Source organism: Rhopilema esculentum, chromosome 6, assembly GCF_057945365.1.
Source record: "Rhopilema esculentum isolate cy_ngs chromosome 6, ASM5794536v1, whole genome shotgun sequence".
Classification (NCBI taxonomy): Eukaryota; Metazoa; Cnidaria; class Scyphozoa; order Rhizostomeae; family Rhizostomatidae; genus Rhopilema; species Rhopilema esculentum.
In genome coordinates this window covers 4,476,718-4,496,851 of record NC_142820.1, presented here as the reverse complement: position 1 = coordinate 4,496,851, position 20,134 = coordinate 4,476,718, and the positions used below count along the sequence as shown (strand labels likewise).

At 36.0% G+C, this 20,134-nt stretch overlaps 1 protein-coding gene across 2 annotated transcripts in view; it reads left to right on the top strand.

Annotated features, from left to right (window-relative positions):
- LOC135686818 (TBC1 domain family member 1) overlaps positions 1 to 20,134 on the top strand; it is a 33,233-nt gene that overhangs the window by 584 nt on the left and 12,515 nt on the right. The window contains exons 1-11 of one of the 2 annotated variants that reach the window (XM_065203169.2): positions 12 to 881; positions 1,993 to 2,380; positions 2,942 to 3,219; positions 3,393 to 3,482; positions 3,923 to 4,046; positions 4,310 to 4,401; positions 8,185 to 8,301; positions 9,688 to 9,801; positions 12,256 to 12,321; positions 13,823 to 14,104; positions 19,348 to 19,375. In XM_065203169.2, the coding sequence (XP_065059241.2) occupies positions 2,104 to 2,380; positions 2,942 to 3,219; positions 3,393 to 3,482; positions 3,923 to 4,046; positions 4,310 to 4,401; positions 8,185 to 8,301; positions 9,688 to 9,801; positions 12,256 to 12,321; positions 13,823 to 14,104; positions 19,348 to 19,375 (1,468 nt within the window). In that variant the 5' untranslated portion in view covers positions 12 to 881; positions 1,993 to 2,103. Of the gene's footprint in view, positions 1 to 11; positions 882 to 1,992; positions 2,381 to 2,941; positions 3,220 to 3,392; positions 3,483 to 3,922; positions 4,047 to 4,309; positions 4,402 to 8,184; positions 8,302 to 9,687; positions 9,802 to 12,255; positions 12,322 to 13,822; positions 14,105 to 19,347; positions 19,376 to 20,134 lie in introns of those variants that run through there. The other variant, XM_065203168.2, reaches the window with a different exon arrangement.

The following is a 20,134-nucleotide window of genomic DNA, read 5'->3' as shown; positions in this document are numbered from 1 at the left end:
TGAAATAATGATCTTTTTCCAAAAAATTCTGATTACCACTTTATGGGGATAAACTTTCCTATTATTTATCGAAAATCTATTCCAATTACGCACAACATTGCGCTGTAAAAAATTCCGGTTAGGAAATTTTTTGTATTTAGGCTACCGTGCTTGCCATGTGTTGCTGTTCCCCTTGATGTTAGGCTAGGTTTCGCTCTTGGCAGGACCTGGCAGCAAGCCAAATGTTTTTATACCGGATAGTAATCTTGAAATTTGTTACTTGTGCACTTTATATTAACATTTTGCAGACCATCATATTTTGCAGAAAAACTAATTTTAGTCGCGTTGTTCTTTTGTCTTTTTGAACAAGTAGAATTTCCATGGTGTTGTATTTTCCAACACAATGCATGTGCTAAAAAATCTATAGTTTGTATTTACACTCTGTTCCAAAGATATTTATTGAGGTTTATCTTTGTTTTTATGATTCTCATTAGCAATTTAAAGGGAATATTGGCCCGTGCAGACTTAAGTCTATTCACATTTTCGGACAAGATGGCCGATATTCATTTCTTGTTGGGTTTTCCCCTACTCGTTTTCACCTGTTTGCGCATCCCGTTATGTCTTGTTTACCTCAACGCTTCACTGCCCGTTTCTGTCACTCATTTTCTTTCAAAATATAAGATAAGCGAACAATTGCTCTTGTTGAAGGTATTATGAACGTGGTTTGAAAACATTAGTTTGTCAAAAAGGCCTCTAATCCACATGTAATCGGAAAGTTTGGTTGCACAATAATTGCCTATTCGAAGCTAAGCGTGCAAGATGGTCACGCTAACTCTAGTGCGTTTAGAAAAATTATTTCAAGATCGTTTTTCCAGAGTATTTCCTTGCACGCTGCAAAGAAGGTGAGCACTTTTATCCCTGTTTACGTCTCATCGACTTTGGACAAAAGTTTTCACCTTTGATCTTCAAAAAAGCATTTGACATTCTCCCCTCGTTTTAAAACTGGAGAGATTATTACTAAATAAAGAAACTAGACTAAAGGTTTTTTGAGGAGCTGCTTAACATACTAAGTTATTTGCATGAGAAACCCTTCTTTTAGCATTATAATTCCTTAGTTTTTCATCAGAACTCAAGCACTTTGTGGCTTCAAACAAAAGTAATTTTTGTGTCAGCACAATGTTTTTGTGATAAAACGTAACTGAAATAAACAGCCAAACAAGAGATAACAAAACAAGGAAGTATTGTTTGTTCATAACAGTCTTAAAATGGAGTCCGCATGCCTTTTTTGGCAGCTGATATTGTCTTGGGAAAGATTGCCATTGGCTCTTGATATGTTCAGTTATTTAGAACTCAATGTTTTCAAAAATGTTGATAAAATGAAAATGGGTCTTATGCAAATGTTTATTTTCCTCCATGTTGATCAGCTTATCAGATGTCTTAGATGTAAGCAGTTACTCTGTTTCATTCCTGATTTGTTGCTATGCCAGGCAGTAATGCCACTCAAATTTACAAAGCCTGTGAAAAATTTATCCTATTTCAACAAACAGACAGCAATGAAGCTAAAAGCTTTCCTACACCTGCCTGCTGTATTGATCTATTTTATGGAAAATTTATCTTTTCTGATAAATAAGCAAATGTTTGTGGAAAGGATATTTCCAGGAGTATTTGCCTTTGTAAAAGACAGCTTTGCAATTTGTATGATAATACATATAGTCCAATAATTGGCAGTTTTGGTGGGTTAGACAGTGCATATTAATGTTTCTGATTTAACCTTGTGGAGAAAGAAACATGTTTTACTTCTCAATAGAGAATCAAAATAAAAAAGTAAAAATCTTGAAACTCTGCAGAACAGGGGGCTATCTGTTATGGGTAGGCAATTTGATAGACACTATGTTCAAGAAATCAAACTAAAATGAAATGAAGTTTCTTAACTATATTGAGCTTGACATATGAAACAGTAACAGATATTTGGTTGATAAACTGAGACACAAATTATACTTTATTTTGTTTTAGAAACTGACCATTCTCCAGGAATTAAAAGCAAAGATTCTAGAAGCCCAGTCTGAAAGCAATCAGGAAAGTTCACCACCAAGGAAGTCATTGCATACTGCTCAAGCCCCCAAAATGACTCATAGACGAAACCTTTCGTACTGTGGTGCTATTTCCCAAGCTGAAGATGACTTTGTTCAAAGATTCTCAGTTTTTTATGTTGGAAAGGTGACAATTTCACAAGCTCAAGCCCCACCAAAGTTTGTTGATGAAATGTTGAGGCAGATCAAGTTGTTAGAGGTTGAGAGTAAAAAACACAAGAAAAATGGCCACCATGAAAGAAGTCCAGAGAAAATAACTGGAAACACAAAACATTCATCTAGTGGAAAGATCATTGATATTCATAGTAATGGTGAGTTGATTTGATAGTGAGTCAAGCATAAAAGGTAGAATTTTACTGCTAAAAACTAAGCCATAATAATATCTTTAGGTCATATGTATGTATGCACATAGCCCAAAAGAATTGATCAAATACATCTAAACATGCAAGAGCCAATTAAATGTTGCAAATTGGCTGCGATATTGCAAGTAAATGAACTGATGAAATATTTGCCAATGAACCATCCTACTATATTGATTGGTTCATAGATTTATGAGTTGAAACCAAACCATAGTGTGATCTTGATGAAATTTTCTATCTTACAGTCAACCTTTCAATGTGCTGTCCAATCTATATGTATTCAGACTAACAAAACCAATTTCAATATTTTTCATTGGTGACTTGCCCACACTTATCTAGGAGATTTTTGTGGTTTTGTGCTATTGAGAAATGTTTAGTTTGGGCCCTTACTCCCTTGATAAAATTAATACAGTCAGTAATTGTATTTGATGATTTTTAAGCCCCATAGTGTTTTGAGAAAAATTAATGAATAGTGTAATGTGTGGATAATAGGGGTTTTGTTAATCTTTCTAGACCATCCATCCACCAATCCAAGTGAACATACATCAAGACTTAGGTCAGCAAGTGATGGTGACAAAAGGTTGCCAACAAGCTTGCAACAGGAGAAGAAAGACTGTCAGCTACCAGGAGAAGAGAACAATATGAAGAACAAAGGATGTGACTTGAATGACGATGTTTCACTGAGAGTTGTCAAATTCCAAGTTTCAATGTCATCATTAATGCTTTTCAGTGCTGGAAACAAACAGCTGTTATTAGAGAAGAAAATACGTGAAATATCGTACTGCACCAAGGTAATTTTTTGCTTAGAGTTTTGTTTCTTATCAACATCCTCCATTGCTTGTGACGCAGGTTTTCTTTATTCTTTTTTGGTTTTTATGACTATGTGTACCTTTCATGCCATTGAAACACTATTAAAGCTAATGTTTTGTTAAAAATACTTACATAAGCTTTATTCTTTTTACAGGGTCAACAAAGGACTGATCACTTTGGCTTTATTTGTCGTGAGAAAAAGAATCATCTTTTGTATCTTTTTCAGGGTGAATCAGAACATATGGTGATTATTGTTACTTTATTTCCCCATAAGATCAGTAAAATCAAATTTCAAGACAGTCTGCTAAAAATGTCAACACTTAATCTCTTACAAGGGGCAAGTTTGACCCCTGGAGATAATTCATCTAAACAGTACATAAACCAGTAATGCTTGTTTGTAAGAGCAGCAAATGTCATGCTGTTACCATATGGTTTCAAAATCACTGATCAGCCTTTCATGCCAGCTTTGAAATTTCCTCATCGCTCTTTGCTCATTAAGTCATGTTAAATCTTGTTAACTGCAAAATAAAAAGCAAGAAGAAATTCTTCTTTTCAGTGCTAGATATCTTTGTTTTTTTATGAATTTGATATTTTTTAGACCTTTTAGCTTGTTAGATTTTTCACATTTGTATTAACAAAAGGTCTTATAATGTTGGTAAGATAGAATCTAATTGTTTGTTTCAGGTTGACATGATAATGAAGGCCATGAAACAGGCATTTAGTGATGCACTGCAAGCGTCAGCCCATTTAAGTTTGTGCGAGGCATGTCCTATACAGAACCTCATCAGGCTCTGTGCAAAAGTAGAAGGTATGATATTTTTGTGCCAGAAACCAGTGCCTAGTATTTGCTGTGCTGGTTACAGATCGAAGTTCTCAAGCAATTTAGTAAGTTCTTGGCTCACTTGGCCCTAGTAAAGTTGAAATTAATTTTTCATACTTAGAACAATATATCCACTAAAGGATTTACAGTTCTTACAAGCCTAGCATTACACCTTGTGCTTGATGCCAAATAGGTGTATATTACATAATGAAATACAATTAATGTAGAGAACGGTTTTGTTTATTTTACAGCTTCATCTTTGTCAGAGCAGCAAGCAGCTGTGCAGGAGCATATACAATCTCTCAATGAAGCAGAGTATCACTACGTCATGAACAAGTTCAATGTTAGTAGCTTCCTTTATTTTTGATCAGATGAATGCACTTGATTCTTGATATCTCTTACCATTATATTTCCTGAGTTCTCAGGTGTAGAACTTCCTAGGGGTTACACGGTACCTTTCCAACAAGACGCTTCTTGTTGATCTCATTGGATCAAGTTGGCAAACAGTAACCATGGAAAGTCCAGCAGGTTAAATTAGCTCTCAACAGCTCATCCAGTGGATAGAAAAGTAAAAAAAACTTTCATCTGTGATGTTTTTAAGCCTTCGGAATACGGAAAATCTTTGAAAGTGAAAATGCGTTAAATATCGAGTAAACAGTTGTTTGCATAAATGCCATCTTATAAGTAGCTGTAGTAGCTTTGAATTGTTTACTGGCGTTTTCTATCAAAGAAACCGGAAAAGCATTTTACTGACCATGCTACTGGTTTGGAAACCTTTAAGGTACCTGAATTGAGCTCATGATAATCTTAGCATGACATGGCTCTTTGGCAGTGGTTTTCGTGGAATGGAACCTAACTAAGTCCATGAGTTGTTAGAAGTTTGTCACGTTTCGTAGAAACAGAAAAGACCAGAGGAAGTAATTTTAATAATGTTCGGCATTTCAAGCAAGTGATAAAGCTTTCATAGAAAAACGCTGACTGTTTTCTAACAATAAAAGAACGAAAGAGCAAATAAGACAAGGCAAGGATGATGCCTGTCAACCGTAGATATTTTGAATAGACAAGTTGTATTACTATGGAAGCCTTTTTAGTCCAATGTTTAAATGCTTACCAGTACGTTGTATACTTTTTGGACCAGTACGTTGGGAAACTATGCTTCTCTGTCAAGGCCAAAGAAGCTGTGAAATGCTGTAAGCTTTTCATGCTGGTTTTTTATTTCCTTAAAGTAATAGGAATCGCAAATGCCTTGATGCGCTCTTCATGTGATGACCCCGAAGATCGTCATCATAGTTGCTGTAATTATTTGTCGGCTAACGTCATAAGGTATCGCCTATAAATGTGCATTTATGTGCATGATAAATCTGAAACAAGGTTATTTTGACCCGCGGTAGCTTAAGTGATGTTTCTTCACTGTTTGCATTCACTGTTTGATCGCTGGAAAAATTCTAGTAACACACTCCGCTATTGACAATGTCTGTTACTGGTACCAGCTCTATGTTTTTGTGAACAGAAAGAGCGGCTTGGAAATTACGTATTTGGCATGCTAATTTGCAGAAGGAATCACAAAGCATGCTTCACGTTACCAGTTCCACGTACATATCACGTAATTTTAAAAAAATTGACGTCATAATAAGGTTTCACATGGTCATGAAAAAAATATATGCATGGCTGTCGAAAACAGTCTGACGTATTGCGGGTGGCCTTTTAAACCTTAAGATCTCCTTTAATTTTCTCAAGTTTGTTTTTGTCTTGGTTTGACCGCTAGTGACGTGTCTTCGAAAATAGTATAGATCAAGAATGCTTCCTTGAATTTGCTGCCAAGAGTATATCAACAATAGTAAAATTTATGTTTTCGGTTGATTGATTAGTTCAACGTGGAAGAAAAAGATGGGTGATTGTGTTAGTTTTGCTCACCCTTCCTAATAAGGATATGATAGAAAATGCTTCCCTTTTCTTCCTGACGTCCCCTAATTAAATATAAGGCATCGATCCTTTTTTTTAATTGTAGTTCTACGACTAAACATACCCTGGGTACCAGAGCCACAAAATTTCGAGCGCGTGAATAGCAAACCAAGCGGAGGAGCGTCTCCACTCCTATCTTCTTTTTCTGCTCTCGAATTAATGTGGTACTGGTACCCAGGGTAGAATGGACACTGATAGGAAAGTTTGAAATTTGAATACTTTCTAAGTTAAAATGAGGTTCCGTGCTTCTATGTAGCACAAAAGTCTATCTGCAATAATAAATAACATGCAATTAACAAGATATTGCATTGCTTAAAGCAATATAGATCGTTCGTAAACATCTTGTTTTCTCAGCACTCTCACAATATTTGTTTAAGTATGCAAATATTTTTCCATATATGGGACATCCTTGACAGTCATTCGAAAGTTAATTGTCGATTACCGATATTTAACTGTCTAAAAGTTTAATATAGCAGTTACTGGACCCTGGATGTAAATAAGTACATCTGTTGTCAACCATTGTTAGAAATTCCTGTTAGGTTTTTAATGTTTATCAGTAATAATGTCATGAAAACCACCATTAATTAGTTGAAGTTTTAAAGGCAGCATCACACCCAATGGTTCCAACCCTCCCAAACCTGTTTCTAGCTGGGTCTGTTGGTATCGCTATAGTATGTTTGCGTAATTTCGCTGTTTGTTATACGAGAAGTTCTCAATTTTATAGCCATAAGCTGTTGTAATTTCTACTGCTAGCAATGTGTGTTTTTCACATACATATAACAGTAACTCAAGCACATACTTGATAAAAGTAATTTATGGAGCAAAAAGCCTTTATTTTCTTTATATTGCAAGAGCTTGTAGTCACCTGTGCGGACTTTAAGTTTGAGCATTCAGAAAATATTGATGGTCATTCTGAAAGATTTCAGTTTCATGTGTTTCTTGTTGTTTGAAGATGGCAACGACGGGTTGTTTTCATCCTTTGTTTGCTCTTGTTTTGTCTGTTTTAAGAATGTTCTATTGAATAAGACTCATACTAATCTATAGCCTCGCTTTTAGTCCCCATTTGGGAAGGTAATCAGCATTATTATAATCCAGTCAGAATTAATTCTAAATATAATCTCATTTCCTTGAAGCTTACATCAGGGCTCTCTAGCCAGAAGCTTATACCAGGGCTCTCTAGCCAGAAGCTTACATCAGGGCTGTTGGTTTCCAAGCTCAATTCTTTATAGAATTTCGAATCATAAAACACATTCTGTGTTTTAGTCTTTTGACCACATGGCCATGTTTTCGGTTATTCTGAGCGGTTCCCTTCTGTGAAGTTTACAATTAGCAGGTTGCTTCATTTTTGCTACCTGGATAGTACTGAATGCATAAATCAAAAGCATTGCCCTGGTACAAAACGTTGCCTGTCACTGTGAAGACATGCGTTCTATTGAAGCAGGTTTTTCATACATTTGAGCATATGTTTTGTAAATCACTTTACTTGGATTTCCCGCATTCTTTTGTCATCTTGTGGAAAGGTCAAGGTACTAAGGTCCCGAAGCATGTTTTAATCGAGTTTGTTTATTTGATATTATCTTTTAATGCTTCATTCGCTGTTCATCAAGGACCGTGGAAGCGTATGAGTGGGGTTGAGAAGACCGAATGGCCTGACACCCCAGATCATGCACCGAATCATTCTTTCTCTTTTTTGCATTCTGGAAACTTTTATGCCGCCCCTCTATTATTCGTTATATGTCTCATTGCCCCTCAAAACTCACATCTCCATGGGAATGTAAAAATGAAACAAAAGTTTTCTTAAATGAGCCTAAATTCAGATTTTGATTCCTCGCTTGAAGGTTTGCTAAGCTTCTTGACAGAAAGAATTAACTGGGAACTGACTTGCAATTTTATCGATTTTTGCTAAAATAGTTTTCTCAAATTGGCATTTTGTTTTTTTGCTAGCATTTTTATTTGGTGTCCAGTTAAGTTACTTATCGGGATTATCTTTGTTTCATTGTTACTCCAAATCCCATTTATTAAATACATAAGGGCTGTTGAGCTAATAACTAATGTTTCTAGTTTCAAAACGTATCAAATCTATTCAGTATTCAGATCGTCAATACATTTACATATGCTGACATCAATTTAGTTTCCAGTTTACTGTTAATCTTTTTTCTTTCAGGCAAGTCGACCAGATGGCGACAGTGAAAAAATAACTCTCCTTGTGTGCCTCCTTCGCGCAGTTTACGACCAACGGCAAAAGCTCCATAAACATAATTTACCGGGAATGAGCCTAAATGTTAGTATTTTTGCAATTATTATTATTTTGAAAAGTCTCGAAAGTATTTTGTTGTTGTTGAAGATTTCAAATTGTTAAGTGAAATAAAACAAATCAACGGTCTGAAAAGCCACTACTCAACGAACACGAACAATTATCAATACAAATTAAGCCAATGCTATTTCATAAGATATTTATAACATCAAGATGTAACTTCCCGTTATAACGAACTTAATGTCCGGTACCTAGGATTCTGCCCAAAATTCTCTCGGTATAACGAACCCCGGATATAACGAACTCTCGATATTACGAACCAAATTTGGGGTCCCTTCGTCATTATTACCCTCGATATAACGAACTTATCCTGAATCCTTCATCTGCTTTTTATACTTAACTATTTTCGGTGTTCATTTATCACTTAATCTTGTGGAAAATCATTTTTATAATCGGCAAAACATGCTGATGATACATTTCAAGCAATGGCTGATAGACTCAGTGCACGAGATGAAATTTTGATCGCACATATGAGACATGAATCAATGAGCGGCGATTAAATTTTATTGGGAGACCAAAATGGATTGTGAAAAGAAGAAGACAAATAAGAATGTGAAGTAATCGAAGACGTCATTCAGCCGCCGACTAAAAGTGAAGTGATATCAGCTTTGCCAAGCTCTTGGTCCTAAATCATAAGAGGAACATAACGATTTTCATTTTCGATGACTAACCATTAGAAATATTTGAACTCAGCTAGGTTTTTTTGGAGTAAAATGTGCACAGAAGTTAGAGATAGCCTAAACAAGCCCACCCAAGGTATTTTAGGCGTGTACTAGAAAAATACCTATTACAGGTTTTCAACCGGTTTAACGAACTCCCGATTTAACGAACTATTTTCTGGTTCCCCTCAAAGTTCGTTATATCGGGATTTCACTGTTCTCTACACTTTCCCGTTATCAGATGTAGTGGGACATGACAATTTACCAAAATCTCGCAAACTAATGCAATCTTCTATTCAAACATTTTTCTTTTCACTTTCACTCTATTCCTATTTTTAAAACTAGCTGCCTTGTTCCATAATTCACAAGCCTTTCCAAACTCGACTGCCAACATATGCACACTTTAAGCATACTGCGCGATGGACGATATTCCATCCTCTAAAGATACTCTAAGTACATTCGATTATGGTTAAAAAAACGAACAAGCTTTTTCTAGACACGAAACGCAAGGAGTCGTTTTCCCCCAAAAAAGACACTGATTTCCGTGGACATGAGTATAAAATGTTTTATTCCAAGGGGAGGGTGGTTACCAGCACCCAATTACCCCTTTGACTTTATGTTTCATTAAATACACGTTATTTTATAAATTGAACAATTGAATTTATTTTAAACAATGTTGACCTTATTTTTGTAGGCTCCAACTCAAACGCACACATTTGATGAAACGAGAGACCGTTCCCGAAGTACATTTTTCGAGAAAGCAAAAAAATCCTTGACAAATTCTTTCGATAACCTGATAATGAGAAGGGTAAGATTTGCTTTTGCTCCCTGCCAGTGAATATGGTGATTTCACAAACTTTTTTTTGCTCGGTTAAATTTTTGACACTTGTCCTTGAAAAAAAAATTTTTTGAAAGGTCCCACCTGATTGTTCAATGACATTGAGATAACCGCCTTTCGTTCAGGTAAAGGAGAGTCTGATTTTAGGAAGATTATAAACAATATCTAAGCATGAGTTTTATATGTTAATACTATTGAACTGCCTTTTTGCCTGCAATTGTAATATATTCTATATTTTCTTTTAAAACACTTTTCTTTATACACGACAAAAGTTAATAACAGCACTCTTGTTTTTGTTGAAATATTCTATCATTATTTTAATCTAAGTTTTATCCTGTTGAAATATTCTTCATTATTTTATTATTTATTGTTACCAAGCACCCATTTTTATTTTTCGGACGGTTTGGTATTTTTCTGAGTTTTAGACAATACATTTATTTGTTTTTTGTAAAAGTCTTTGATGATAAAGCCGAATATTGTTATTAGCTGGAATTTCATGCAAGGAGCTCTTTATAGGAAAATAGTATGGAGGCTGTGCTTTCAGAAAGTAGCAAGAAAGTACTGCGCATGTCATATCTCTCAAGGGAAAAATTGGGGAAGGGGGGAAACTTAATTAGAGTGTGAAAAATAAAGTAGATGAGCGGAAACAGAAAGGATAGTGCTGAAAAGAATTAGAAAAGAAGGGTAAAGAAAGAAATAAAAAAATTGGACGTTACCTTAGAAAGAGAGCTAAGGAGAACTAATGAGAAAAGTAGGAGCAAAGCAGCAGGATAAAGAAAGGAAGCTGCAGAGGTTGGCTTTAGCTTAAAATATGCAATTTCCGTAGATTGAAGTTCTAGTATCTGCTTTTATGCTATATGATCTGCTGCTGATCTTGTTGCTTGCAGAGGGAGACATTTGCCTCTAAGATTTTTACTGATTAGGATGTGATCAAGAGAAATCCTTTCTTAAGGCTGATTTCCACTAGGCGAATTTCTTCGCGAAAATCGAATTTTTGCCAATGTGAGCATGCGTGGTGTCATGTTCTCAGATTTCACAGCGAAAAAATTCGATTCGCAGAAAGTAGATCACGGTCCTACTCTATCGCTACGAATATTTATGCGATTCGCGCAAAAGAATTCGCCTAGTGGAAATTTGCCTTTATAAAAAGCCCAAGCTCTTACGGTCAAAGAGCAAGCACATTGAGCTCAATCATTGATGCTCCTTTACCCGAAGACTCACTCCTTAGAAGATTTAATTGACTTTAAGACTCATTGTCAATTTCAATACAAGTGTCTGTATTTTTAAGCTTCACCGATCTGTTGATAAGTTTGTGCTTTATGGTGTTTACTACTTGGTTAACTTACTTTGGCACTGCACTAAAGCTGTTCTGAATTATAAAGGGTTATAACACTCCCCTTAATTTCTCCATGCTTTGGAGGCTTATACCTGATGAACTGTGTCAGAAACTTCATAATCCTCCCTAATGCAACGTTACTTATCTTCTATTTCCACTTTCTAGCTGCTTTGCGCTGTGATTTCGTTTATATCCTCTCTGATACCTCCGTTTATAGATTTCCGTTATGTTGTTTATCTTTTATCATCATTTTGTATTTTATCATCATTTTCATCACCTGAAACTCGTTAAACCTCATTATCACTGTAATTTACGTCATCAAATAAATCATTATCACTCAGTCGTGATCGTTTTTGTAAATATAAGCAGCAGCAGAACCAAAAACAGCAGCATCGTGTCCTTTTTGTTAGTCCTTCAAGTTTGAATACTCCCGACTTCAGTTTTCTCAAAGGCCATACTTCTCATTGCCTTGGCACGGTCGTCATAATACGGAAGTATTTTGTTCTTCCCTCCTAATTTATTAGTTTAAAACGCTTTAATGGATGGCCAGTTATCTCGGGCTTATCCCTTCCTATATAAATGCTGAATGAGAAAATAAGGTCTAAGACTCTGAGGTTTTCCAGCAAATCCTTATGCAAAAATAGTCGTTTCCTGAATAACATTGTACAATATGCCTTTAATTAAAGGGTTTCTTGTATAAAAAACAATTTGTATTTCACTCTGTCACTTTTTAATTTGAAGAACACAAGCAACTTTTGAAAAATGGTAAAAATGAATGACGATACCTTCAGAAAGCTGATAACAAAATTATCGTTAATTCCCTCTGATCGATTACACCAACAGCCAAATACTGTGGCTTAACTTGTAACCTAACCGTTGTCGGTGATGCTAACATTACTTAACTCGGAAATTACCTACCTTATGAAATTTTCGTGCAAACTGGATACTAGCTTTACAATGAAACAAAGAGGACCTACAACAAACACACATGAAGCTTTGTTTTTATAAGTCATAACTTGTAATAAGAATACATTATCACATCTTTCATCTAATCATAATTCTTTTTACAAGTTTGTTTATTTTTGCAGCAAAGAGCGAGAACTTGCCTGAATACAGATACACCTTTATCTGTAGACACGACAAACAACGGGAAGGTATGAGCTATGTGTTTTATCTAGATATTATTTCTACCGGGCTAGTAGTGTATTGTCGGAAGGGGGACAGATCGACCATTGAGCCTCCTTCTTCTAAATTTTGTTCGATTTTATACTTATAGTTTGTGGAAACTTTCCTTATAGTAGCAAATTGGCCAACTCTGGCACTTTCTGCTTCCCACACGTTTAGTCTAAATTTCTCGAACAATGTGTCTTTCGTTTACAACCCCTCCCCCTCCCCCCCCCCCCCCCGAATTCGATTGGCACTATGCCGTTGGTGCTGCTCTTTCTATCCCTAGTTTGCCTGAAGCATCTCTTAATTCTGCTGCATTATTAACCGAACGTGCTCTGAACCTCTTAGTTTTGCCAGAATTAGAATAGAAGCATCGTCAGCTTTTAAATGAATCCATTAATAAGCAAACATCTTTACTTTCTTTGCACCACAGCAGCAACCCTGTTTGTGTATTAAAATGAATTTATGAAGGCCAGAAAGATAAATAACAAGTTCAGCTATAGGCAAGTCATCATCACGGGCAAGCCTAAGGCTTACCAGGCAGCTAGGTTGAAGAACCAAAGACATAATACATAGACCCAATTATCGATGCAAGGTTATTTATTGAACGTCAAATGCTAGGTCAATGCGAATCTCTGTACCCATCTTGATTTCCAGTATTCAGTGAAATGGTGCAAATTCTAATGTTTAAATCACATCCGTCTTATCGCCAACTTTTTGTTGTCCTTACGTCATCTGCTGAAGTCGCTAAACAGGTTTTTAACTTCGCAGGACATATCTGCTGTGGTTTTGACAAAATTCTTTTCACGATTAAACTCTCAAATTGCAATGCCACAGAGTTGTGTACCAAGATTCGAGCCGTTTTTTTTAAGACCACTATGGTCAGTGTTCCAACAGGAAAATTCATTTTTGGCAGTATTGTTGAACAATTGAGTCATGTTGTATATACAAAATAATTGAAATCCGTCAAAGGGTAACGTCCTTTGTTTTTGACGTAGAGGACACTGTTGCAGCGCTTGCCAGTTTTTGCTTTTAGCGTCTCTTTTGTCCTACCTGCCCTGTACTCGGCTACTCGCAAAGTCAGCCTGCCATTATTATTCCACGCTGAAAGATTTACACATTTCCAAATTCTGCTACAAATATTTTTTCGTTGACCAAATGAGTCGACCAAAAAAAATTCATCTCATTTTCTTTTTATTTTTTTGAAAGAGAAATCCTTCCTGTAAAAAATTTGTCAAAAAGTCTCTTAGCAGAAAGTAATTTGGTAATTAGCGTTTCTGTTTTTGTAAAGGTTTTCTAAGAGAAAAGTATTAAAGATTTAAACATGTATGAGTTTTCAAAATATGTATCCAACTACATTACGCTTTTACCCTTTGGCGATTTCAATACTTGTTTCTCAGGAAAACTGAGCAAATCAGTAAGAAAATGTTGACCAATTGAGTAGAAGACCTCTGTAATCTCTTCTAAACGATTTTTTTCCATTTTCAGTTAACTTCTGACAACAAGAGATGTTTATCGCCCAATTTGCCAAGAGCATCAAGCGAGGAACACGTAAATGAGCGTCAGCGAAGTCGAACATTCAACAGTTGTCCACCGACGCCGGATTATCAGTCGACTAGTCAAACCAGGTTTGTCATTCCTGAAAGTGATGCAGAGACAAAGGCTGAATCGAACAATGATCGAGAAAAAGAGGTTGTCATCAAAGACGAGCCGGAGGAAAAAACTGGAATTAAGAAGAAGCCTTTCGGGAGACAAGGCTCTTGGAGACAGGTAAGTTTTGTTTCCGCTTAAGATGGAAGTGTTCCGCTCAGTTATTATTTTTATACCCCTTGGTATATTATTCGTGTCACTTAATGTTTACCAGCCTCCGAAAATCAGAGAGTCAGTGGAAAAGCTGCGCAATAAATTGATAAATCACCCACAAAATTGTAACTCTCCCCAACAGTGGAGAATTTCGAAGATTTATCATAACCTTCTGTGGGAATTACTTGTCGATGATACGGTTTTTGTTCGGAAACTTCTCGTACTTCTATGTTCCCTTCTTTATTGACTCTCTAAGCCCCGGCTCCTTCTTTGTACAGCACCTGTTTCTAATGTGCATTCAAAACTTTCTTTCCAAGCCCATTCAAATTCCTCATTACAAATGTATATGTCGACCCACCCTTATCCGAATGGCCCCAGTCACTCGTCTCTAACATCATGATTAGCCTCCTCGAAGAGAACAGCCTTGTAGGTCTAGAAATACTGTTAAAACAAGTGATTCTGCCATCGGTCAACATCTTTTAGACAACCCAGATTGTGCAAAACACTATAAAGAGCCCGGTCGTCCTTCTATTTAGCAGTTTTGGAACCGATCTACATACAAACGAAAAAGTCGCCATTGTGTAGACATAAGGAGTTCGTTTTCTCTCTGGGACTCCAGTGGTAATTTTTCTTTAGGCACGCGGCACTGATTGGTCAACTTTACCGGTCTTGTGCTTGCGTTTTCCTGATTGGCCTATTTCGATCCACAACTGGGTATATATTTTTCATGGTGTTCTTTCGGACCCTTATTCTGACGTTTTATGCTCCGAGGAGTGTCAGACAAAAAAGCTTTTAGCCAATATGTTGTAAAATGTTTGTTTTTTCAGCGCCATTTTCAAATTCTTAACCGCCAAAAATATGATCATGATTTCCCCTTACCGACGCCGCCGTTGTACCTAAATCGCCAATCAGGCCTTATTACTTAATATCTTTCTTTTTAATCAATATTTCTAGATTCTCTTATAAAAACTTCTAGAAGCACCACAGAACTTTCTTCACGCAATTATTGAAAAGAAAAGTCATTTTCACTTCGAAACGGTGTAAGATTTTTTTCTTGTCCCAACGCCCGCTCACGCTTCTGTCAGACTGCAGTCTTTAGCTTGCTAGTTTTTGTGGCCGGAGAAATGAACAAAGCGCAAAACCCTATGTATCTACATATTTTTAAGCACACGATATGTACTTACTTTGCGAGGTGGTACTAGGATTGCCGTGGAGAGAGGGAACATTTTTTTTGGACGCTTCCAGTTTGCTGAAAACACACACTGTGAAATAATTTTTATTAACAAAACCTTACGCTCAAAGTAATAATGAATACCCACTAGAGAAAAGCTTTTTAATGGTTTTATTTGATTTATTTTCTGGTTTTCTTATTATATATTTTGGCATCAGCATACTTTGATGGATTTTCTTCATACTGGAACAGTCTCTCAGATCAGACGGTCCAGGCAATTTCATGGTATCGGGACTATCCCGAAAAATCGGCAGGGCTTCATTTTATAAATGATTTTGCATGCAATAAATTAATTTGCATCACGTCTTGGGTCACCATTGCCGTCAGCATCACCTGGGACACATTCAAGCGTTTCCACAACAGCAGCGTTTCTTCCCTAAAGCACAATCGAGTTATATTGCACTGATTTCATTTATGTTCTATATTTAAGAAGTGTAACCGGTGCTGGTTGTAAGTTAACACTTTTCTTTATGCACAGGATAGATATCATTTCCCGTTGATTGATCTGTGGCAGAAAGTATTTACTTTCTAAATTTGTACCATGCAAACAGCTTAGATGTTTCCTATATCAAAACAAACTTATCGTATTTCAGTATCTTAAAATCAACTGCTGCGTCTTATTACCAAAGGAAACCAAATTTGATATCTCAGACCGCATGAATTCAACTCTGACCTCCAGGCTGACATTACAACGGAACGTCTCTATTAGTCGATTAGTCGATTAGTCGATTAGTCGATTAGTCGATTAGTCGATTAGTCGATTAGTCGATTATTATCGTAACCTTTGCTAAACCTGAATCTTCTAATATCGTTCTTGCACCTATTCCTTAACAGAAAAAATCGTAACTCTGGAAGTTTCTAAATTTTCAAGGACTATTTTATTATCCTACCTGGATTCGCCCAATTTATAGCGATTAGTTTGCATGGCAGAATAATTTATCTAATTATCACAGAAAAACAGCTCTGTTTTCTTTTCTGAAACGTATGAAAATTCGAAAAGTTTGTAAAATTTCTGTACCTGTACTGAGAGTTTTTTAATTTCCGTCAATCCTATTACTTAGATTTTCTGTTAAATTTTTCTTGCAAAATATTTGCATGATTTTGGAATTCTTTCTCATTCGAAACGAATTGCAAACAGTAAATACAGTAATGCCGTTCTCGTGAAGCTTTATGAATAATCTATAATACGTCGACTGTCGCTACTGGTTCTTTCGTCATCAGGATAATTGTCTTAATGATTGTTGAATTATTTTCAATATTTTACATATCAGCCGTGATGTTGTTCGTATTACGAGGCAAATCACAGCAAGTCATATATTGTTGGGATTCCCAGTTCCGCTGCGGCCCTTTGGCTAATTGCTGTGCGTCACGCAATTTCGGAGAATCCCATCAAAATAGAGATCACTGCCTCTCCTTGTTTCTAGTTTTTCATAATTCGTATCGTGCTGGTAACGTAAAGACAATGCAATGACCCATCTTAAAACCATTTTGCTTGAATGGTAAGTGAATTTCCTAAGGTTTAGTTTCATTTGCTGTTTCGTACTCACGAATCGTACAGCCTGACCTGTCCATTGTCCTTTTGTCATGAAATCAAGGATGTAAAAGGTTCTAAATTGCTAAATCTCGTTTTTAGTTCACCCACAATCTTATCATTTGCTGGTGTCTTACACTTTGCGAAATCAGCCCTTCCTATTTCTGTTGCTGCGTAATTTCCGTGGCTGCAAGCTGGCTTTGTTCTTTGTTTTCTTGCACTGTTCTTCGCTCAGCTGTTTCATTTTAACAGAAAGTGCCAATACGTTGTATTTCTACTATGAAAGTTGATCTCCAAAGTCTTAGACGCTCAGTCATAAGAAAAAGGCATCGAAAATGCGAGATTGTATCATGCTTTATACAGAGGCATGGCTCAGAAGGAAGGTAATTATTTTGGGATCGTATAACAAAGAGTGATCAAGCAATGTTTTGGTCGAAAACAACTCGTAATTCACTTTCGTATTTTGAATTATATGATAAATCAACCAGCAGTTGAAGTATTGTTTCCCAATACGACCTTGATATTTTTACGTCAAGTTGCCTCAATTCCAAGACCATTGCTTGTCAGTAGAAGCAACTGGCCTGCTTGTGATATCGATATTCATGATCGTGACGTTATCATTGTTACGTCCGTATTTTGAATATTGCCATTCTCCATTGTTGGCAACTTAGGCCTCTCTAGTGAAATGGACGTGAACGAATCAAATTTGTTTCCGAAGCGACGTTGAAATTGCACAAAAGTTCTCAGGATGTAGAATTAACGCCCTGATAATCTTAAATACTACCTGAAATGCAGCCTCTGCAATGCTAAAGTTTAGATTAATTCTGAAATCAAGAAATATATTCATAGGTAGAGCTAATTAAAATTCATGCTAGAGATTAAAAGTTGTTTAAGTATGATATACATTGAGTTGCTTATGGAACATATTATAAGAGAGAGTTTGATTAGTTGCTATATTTTCGCCATAATGTTGCCTCTTTGAAAACAGAAACGATAAATGAATCTCTTAATGTAATATAGCATTTTGAAGCCACTACGACATAGAATTTCCAAACGTCGATGACACGACGTTGATTCGACGTGGATGATCTCCTTAGACTACTAGATTTTTTTAAACAATGAGAGAGTCACTAATGAATCAACATTTGGCGCTGTTTATATACCGAAAGGCCTCCGGTTCACACATGTTTACAAAAAAAACTTGAAAATTTGAATTTTATTCTATTTTTTCCGTCCATTTAGACTACTAGATTGATTTTAGCAACCAGGTTTCGATTTTGTTATTCAACCAGCAAACATTCTTTTGCTGATTTCGTGAAGAAGTGAGAAGCAGGAAAAAAACTGCAGATACTGACCTTCTTTAAAACTTCCTTACCTTAAACGTTCTTGTTATTTTTGTTTGTTGTCTGGAAATATTTTTGTAGAGCTGTTAGTGTTGCAGTTTTTATCAAGCCTTTCTACTAAAAAACTATAACTTGTGCTGTCTAGTCGATGAGGTTTTATATTTTTGTTGACCTGAATTTGTAGATTATTTATATGTATGTTTGGATTATGTTAGTAATGTTGTCTGTTTGGTAGGTTTATGTTTGCAATATTCTGTTTTTTCCATCTTGCTGCTACTGGTTATGTAATCCTACTTTTCTGGTACCTTTGAAGGCTATCTTAATCCATTGTCCCGTTCTATATAATCAATCAGATCCTTTCTGAAGAGCGGAATAACATACCGTAAGAATGCTTTACCTGTAACTTGTAGGCACACCTCTAAAAATAAGCTTGATTGCATTAACAGATGACTCTCAAAAATTGGTTTCATTCGCTTAAAATTCTTCTTGAATGGCATTAAGGACATCGTTGCACTGCTTGCTTCTCCGTCTCCAATTTTTGAACAACCACGGAAAAATATCGTAAAATCTGGCAGTATGTGCAGATGGCGTTTCACCTCACTAGACTCGCGGTGTTCCTCATTTCAATGGGTGAACAACAAAGTTTAGTTGTAATTTTAGACTAAGTTGAAAAGCTTACAGAAATCTGTAGTTCTCGAAACTTTCCGTAATTCTCTTGAGTTTCCTCGACTAAAAAAACGGAGTTGCGTTTGCAAGCCGCAGGGCTGAGCTCAAGAATGTCTATATGTTGATAACGGCAATGGCAATGGCCTTATCAAGACATTATATTGAGTTTTATGTGCTAAGCAAACTACTGCGCGGTCCAAGGGGTGTATCACTCTTTACAAAACGCGTACGAGATCTACAAAACGTGAACTTTTGTAGATTTTTCTCAAAAACAAAAGGATTTTTGCCAAATGCGTGCATGATTTTCAGGCCCAGGTCTTCTCCCGCATTCGAAATGTTTAATACCCTAAAAGTAGTTAATAGATGTTAGTAAATGTAATGGAAATATTTTAAAACATTGTAATTTTCGTTTATCAACATTATTATTCTTATCTTTCAGCAAATTTACAACACGGTCACTGTGGACGGTGAGTTGTTCTTCAATCTTTCAGAACAAGTTTTTTTCTATGTTGTTGTTTTTATTTCTTTTTAAGTTTATGCAAACATTTCTTCAATCAAAGGTGCTGTTTTCGTGGTTAAAAAGAAAGATGTAAAGCTCTTGGTTTTGCTAGAATTATTGTTTTAAATGATTTTTTGTTTGTTTTGTTTTATTATTTTCTGTTTATGCTGACCTTGTGACCTGAAAGTCAGCAATGCATGTCTTTTTTACAGTCATCTTCTGAAATACTTCGTTTTGTGAGTTGCTCATGTATAGAATGTCTGCCAATTTTGAAAAATCAAGGCCTTGTTTATTCTTCAGTACATAGATAAGTTCGTAACGTCCCTTATTAAAGGGGAGAGTACAGCTTCAGTTTTTCAACATGTTTAATCGAGGCAATGCTTTCAAAGCTTCCTCTTTCTCAGCTAATTGGTGACATATTAAGGGTTATTTCATTGCGTTCTTTCATATTTATTGTTCGATTTCACAATGAAGATTCTATTGACAACATAACCAAAAATGTAGTTTTAAATCTTGATTATAATTTGTTTCATCACACTAACTAGTGCATTTTACACAGAGGTGGTATCGAAAAAGTTTGAAAACCTTTGTCAAAGCATGGTCCCGATACTGTAATTCCTCTAAAAATTTATCAAAGTAATTAGGGAGGGGTAAGCCATTTTTTTACTAACCTGTGGAAAATAGCACTATTAGAAAGGTATACACTGAAATGATGCAAAAGATGGGT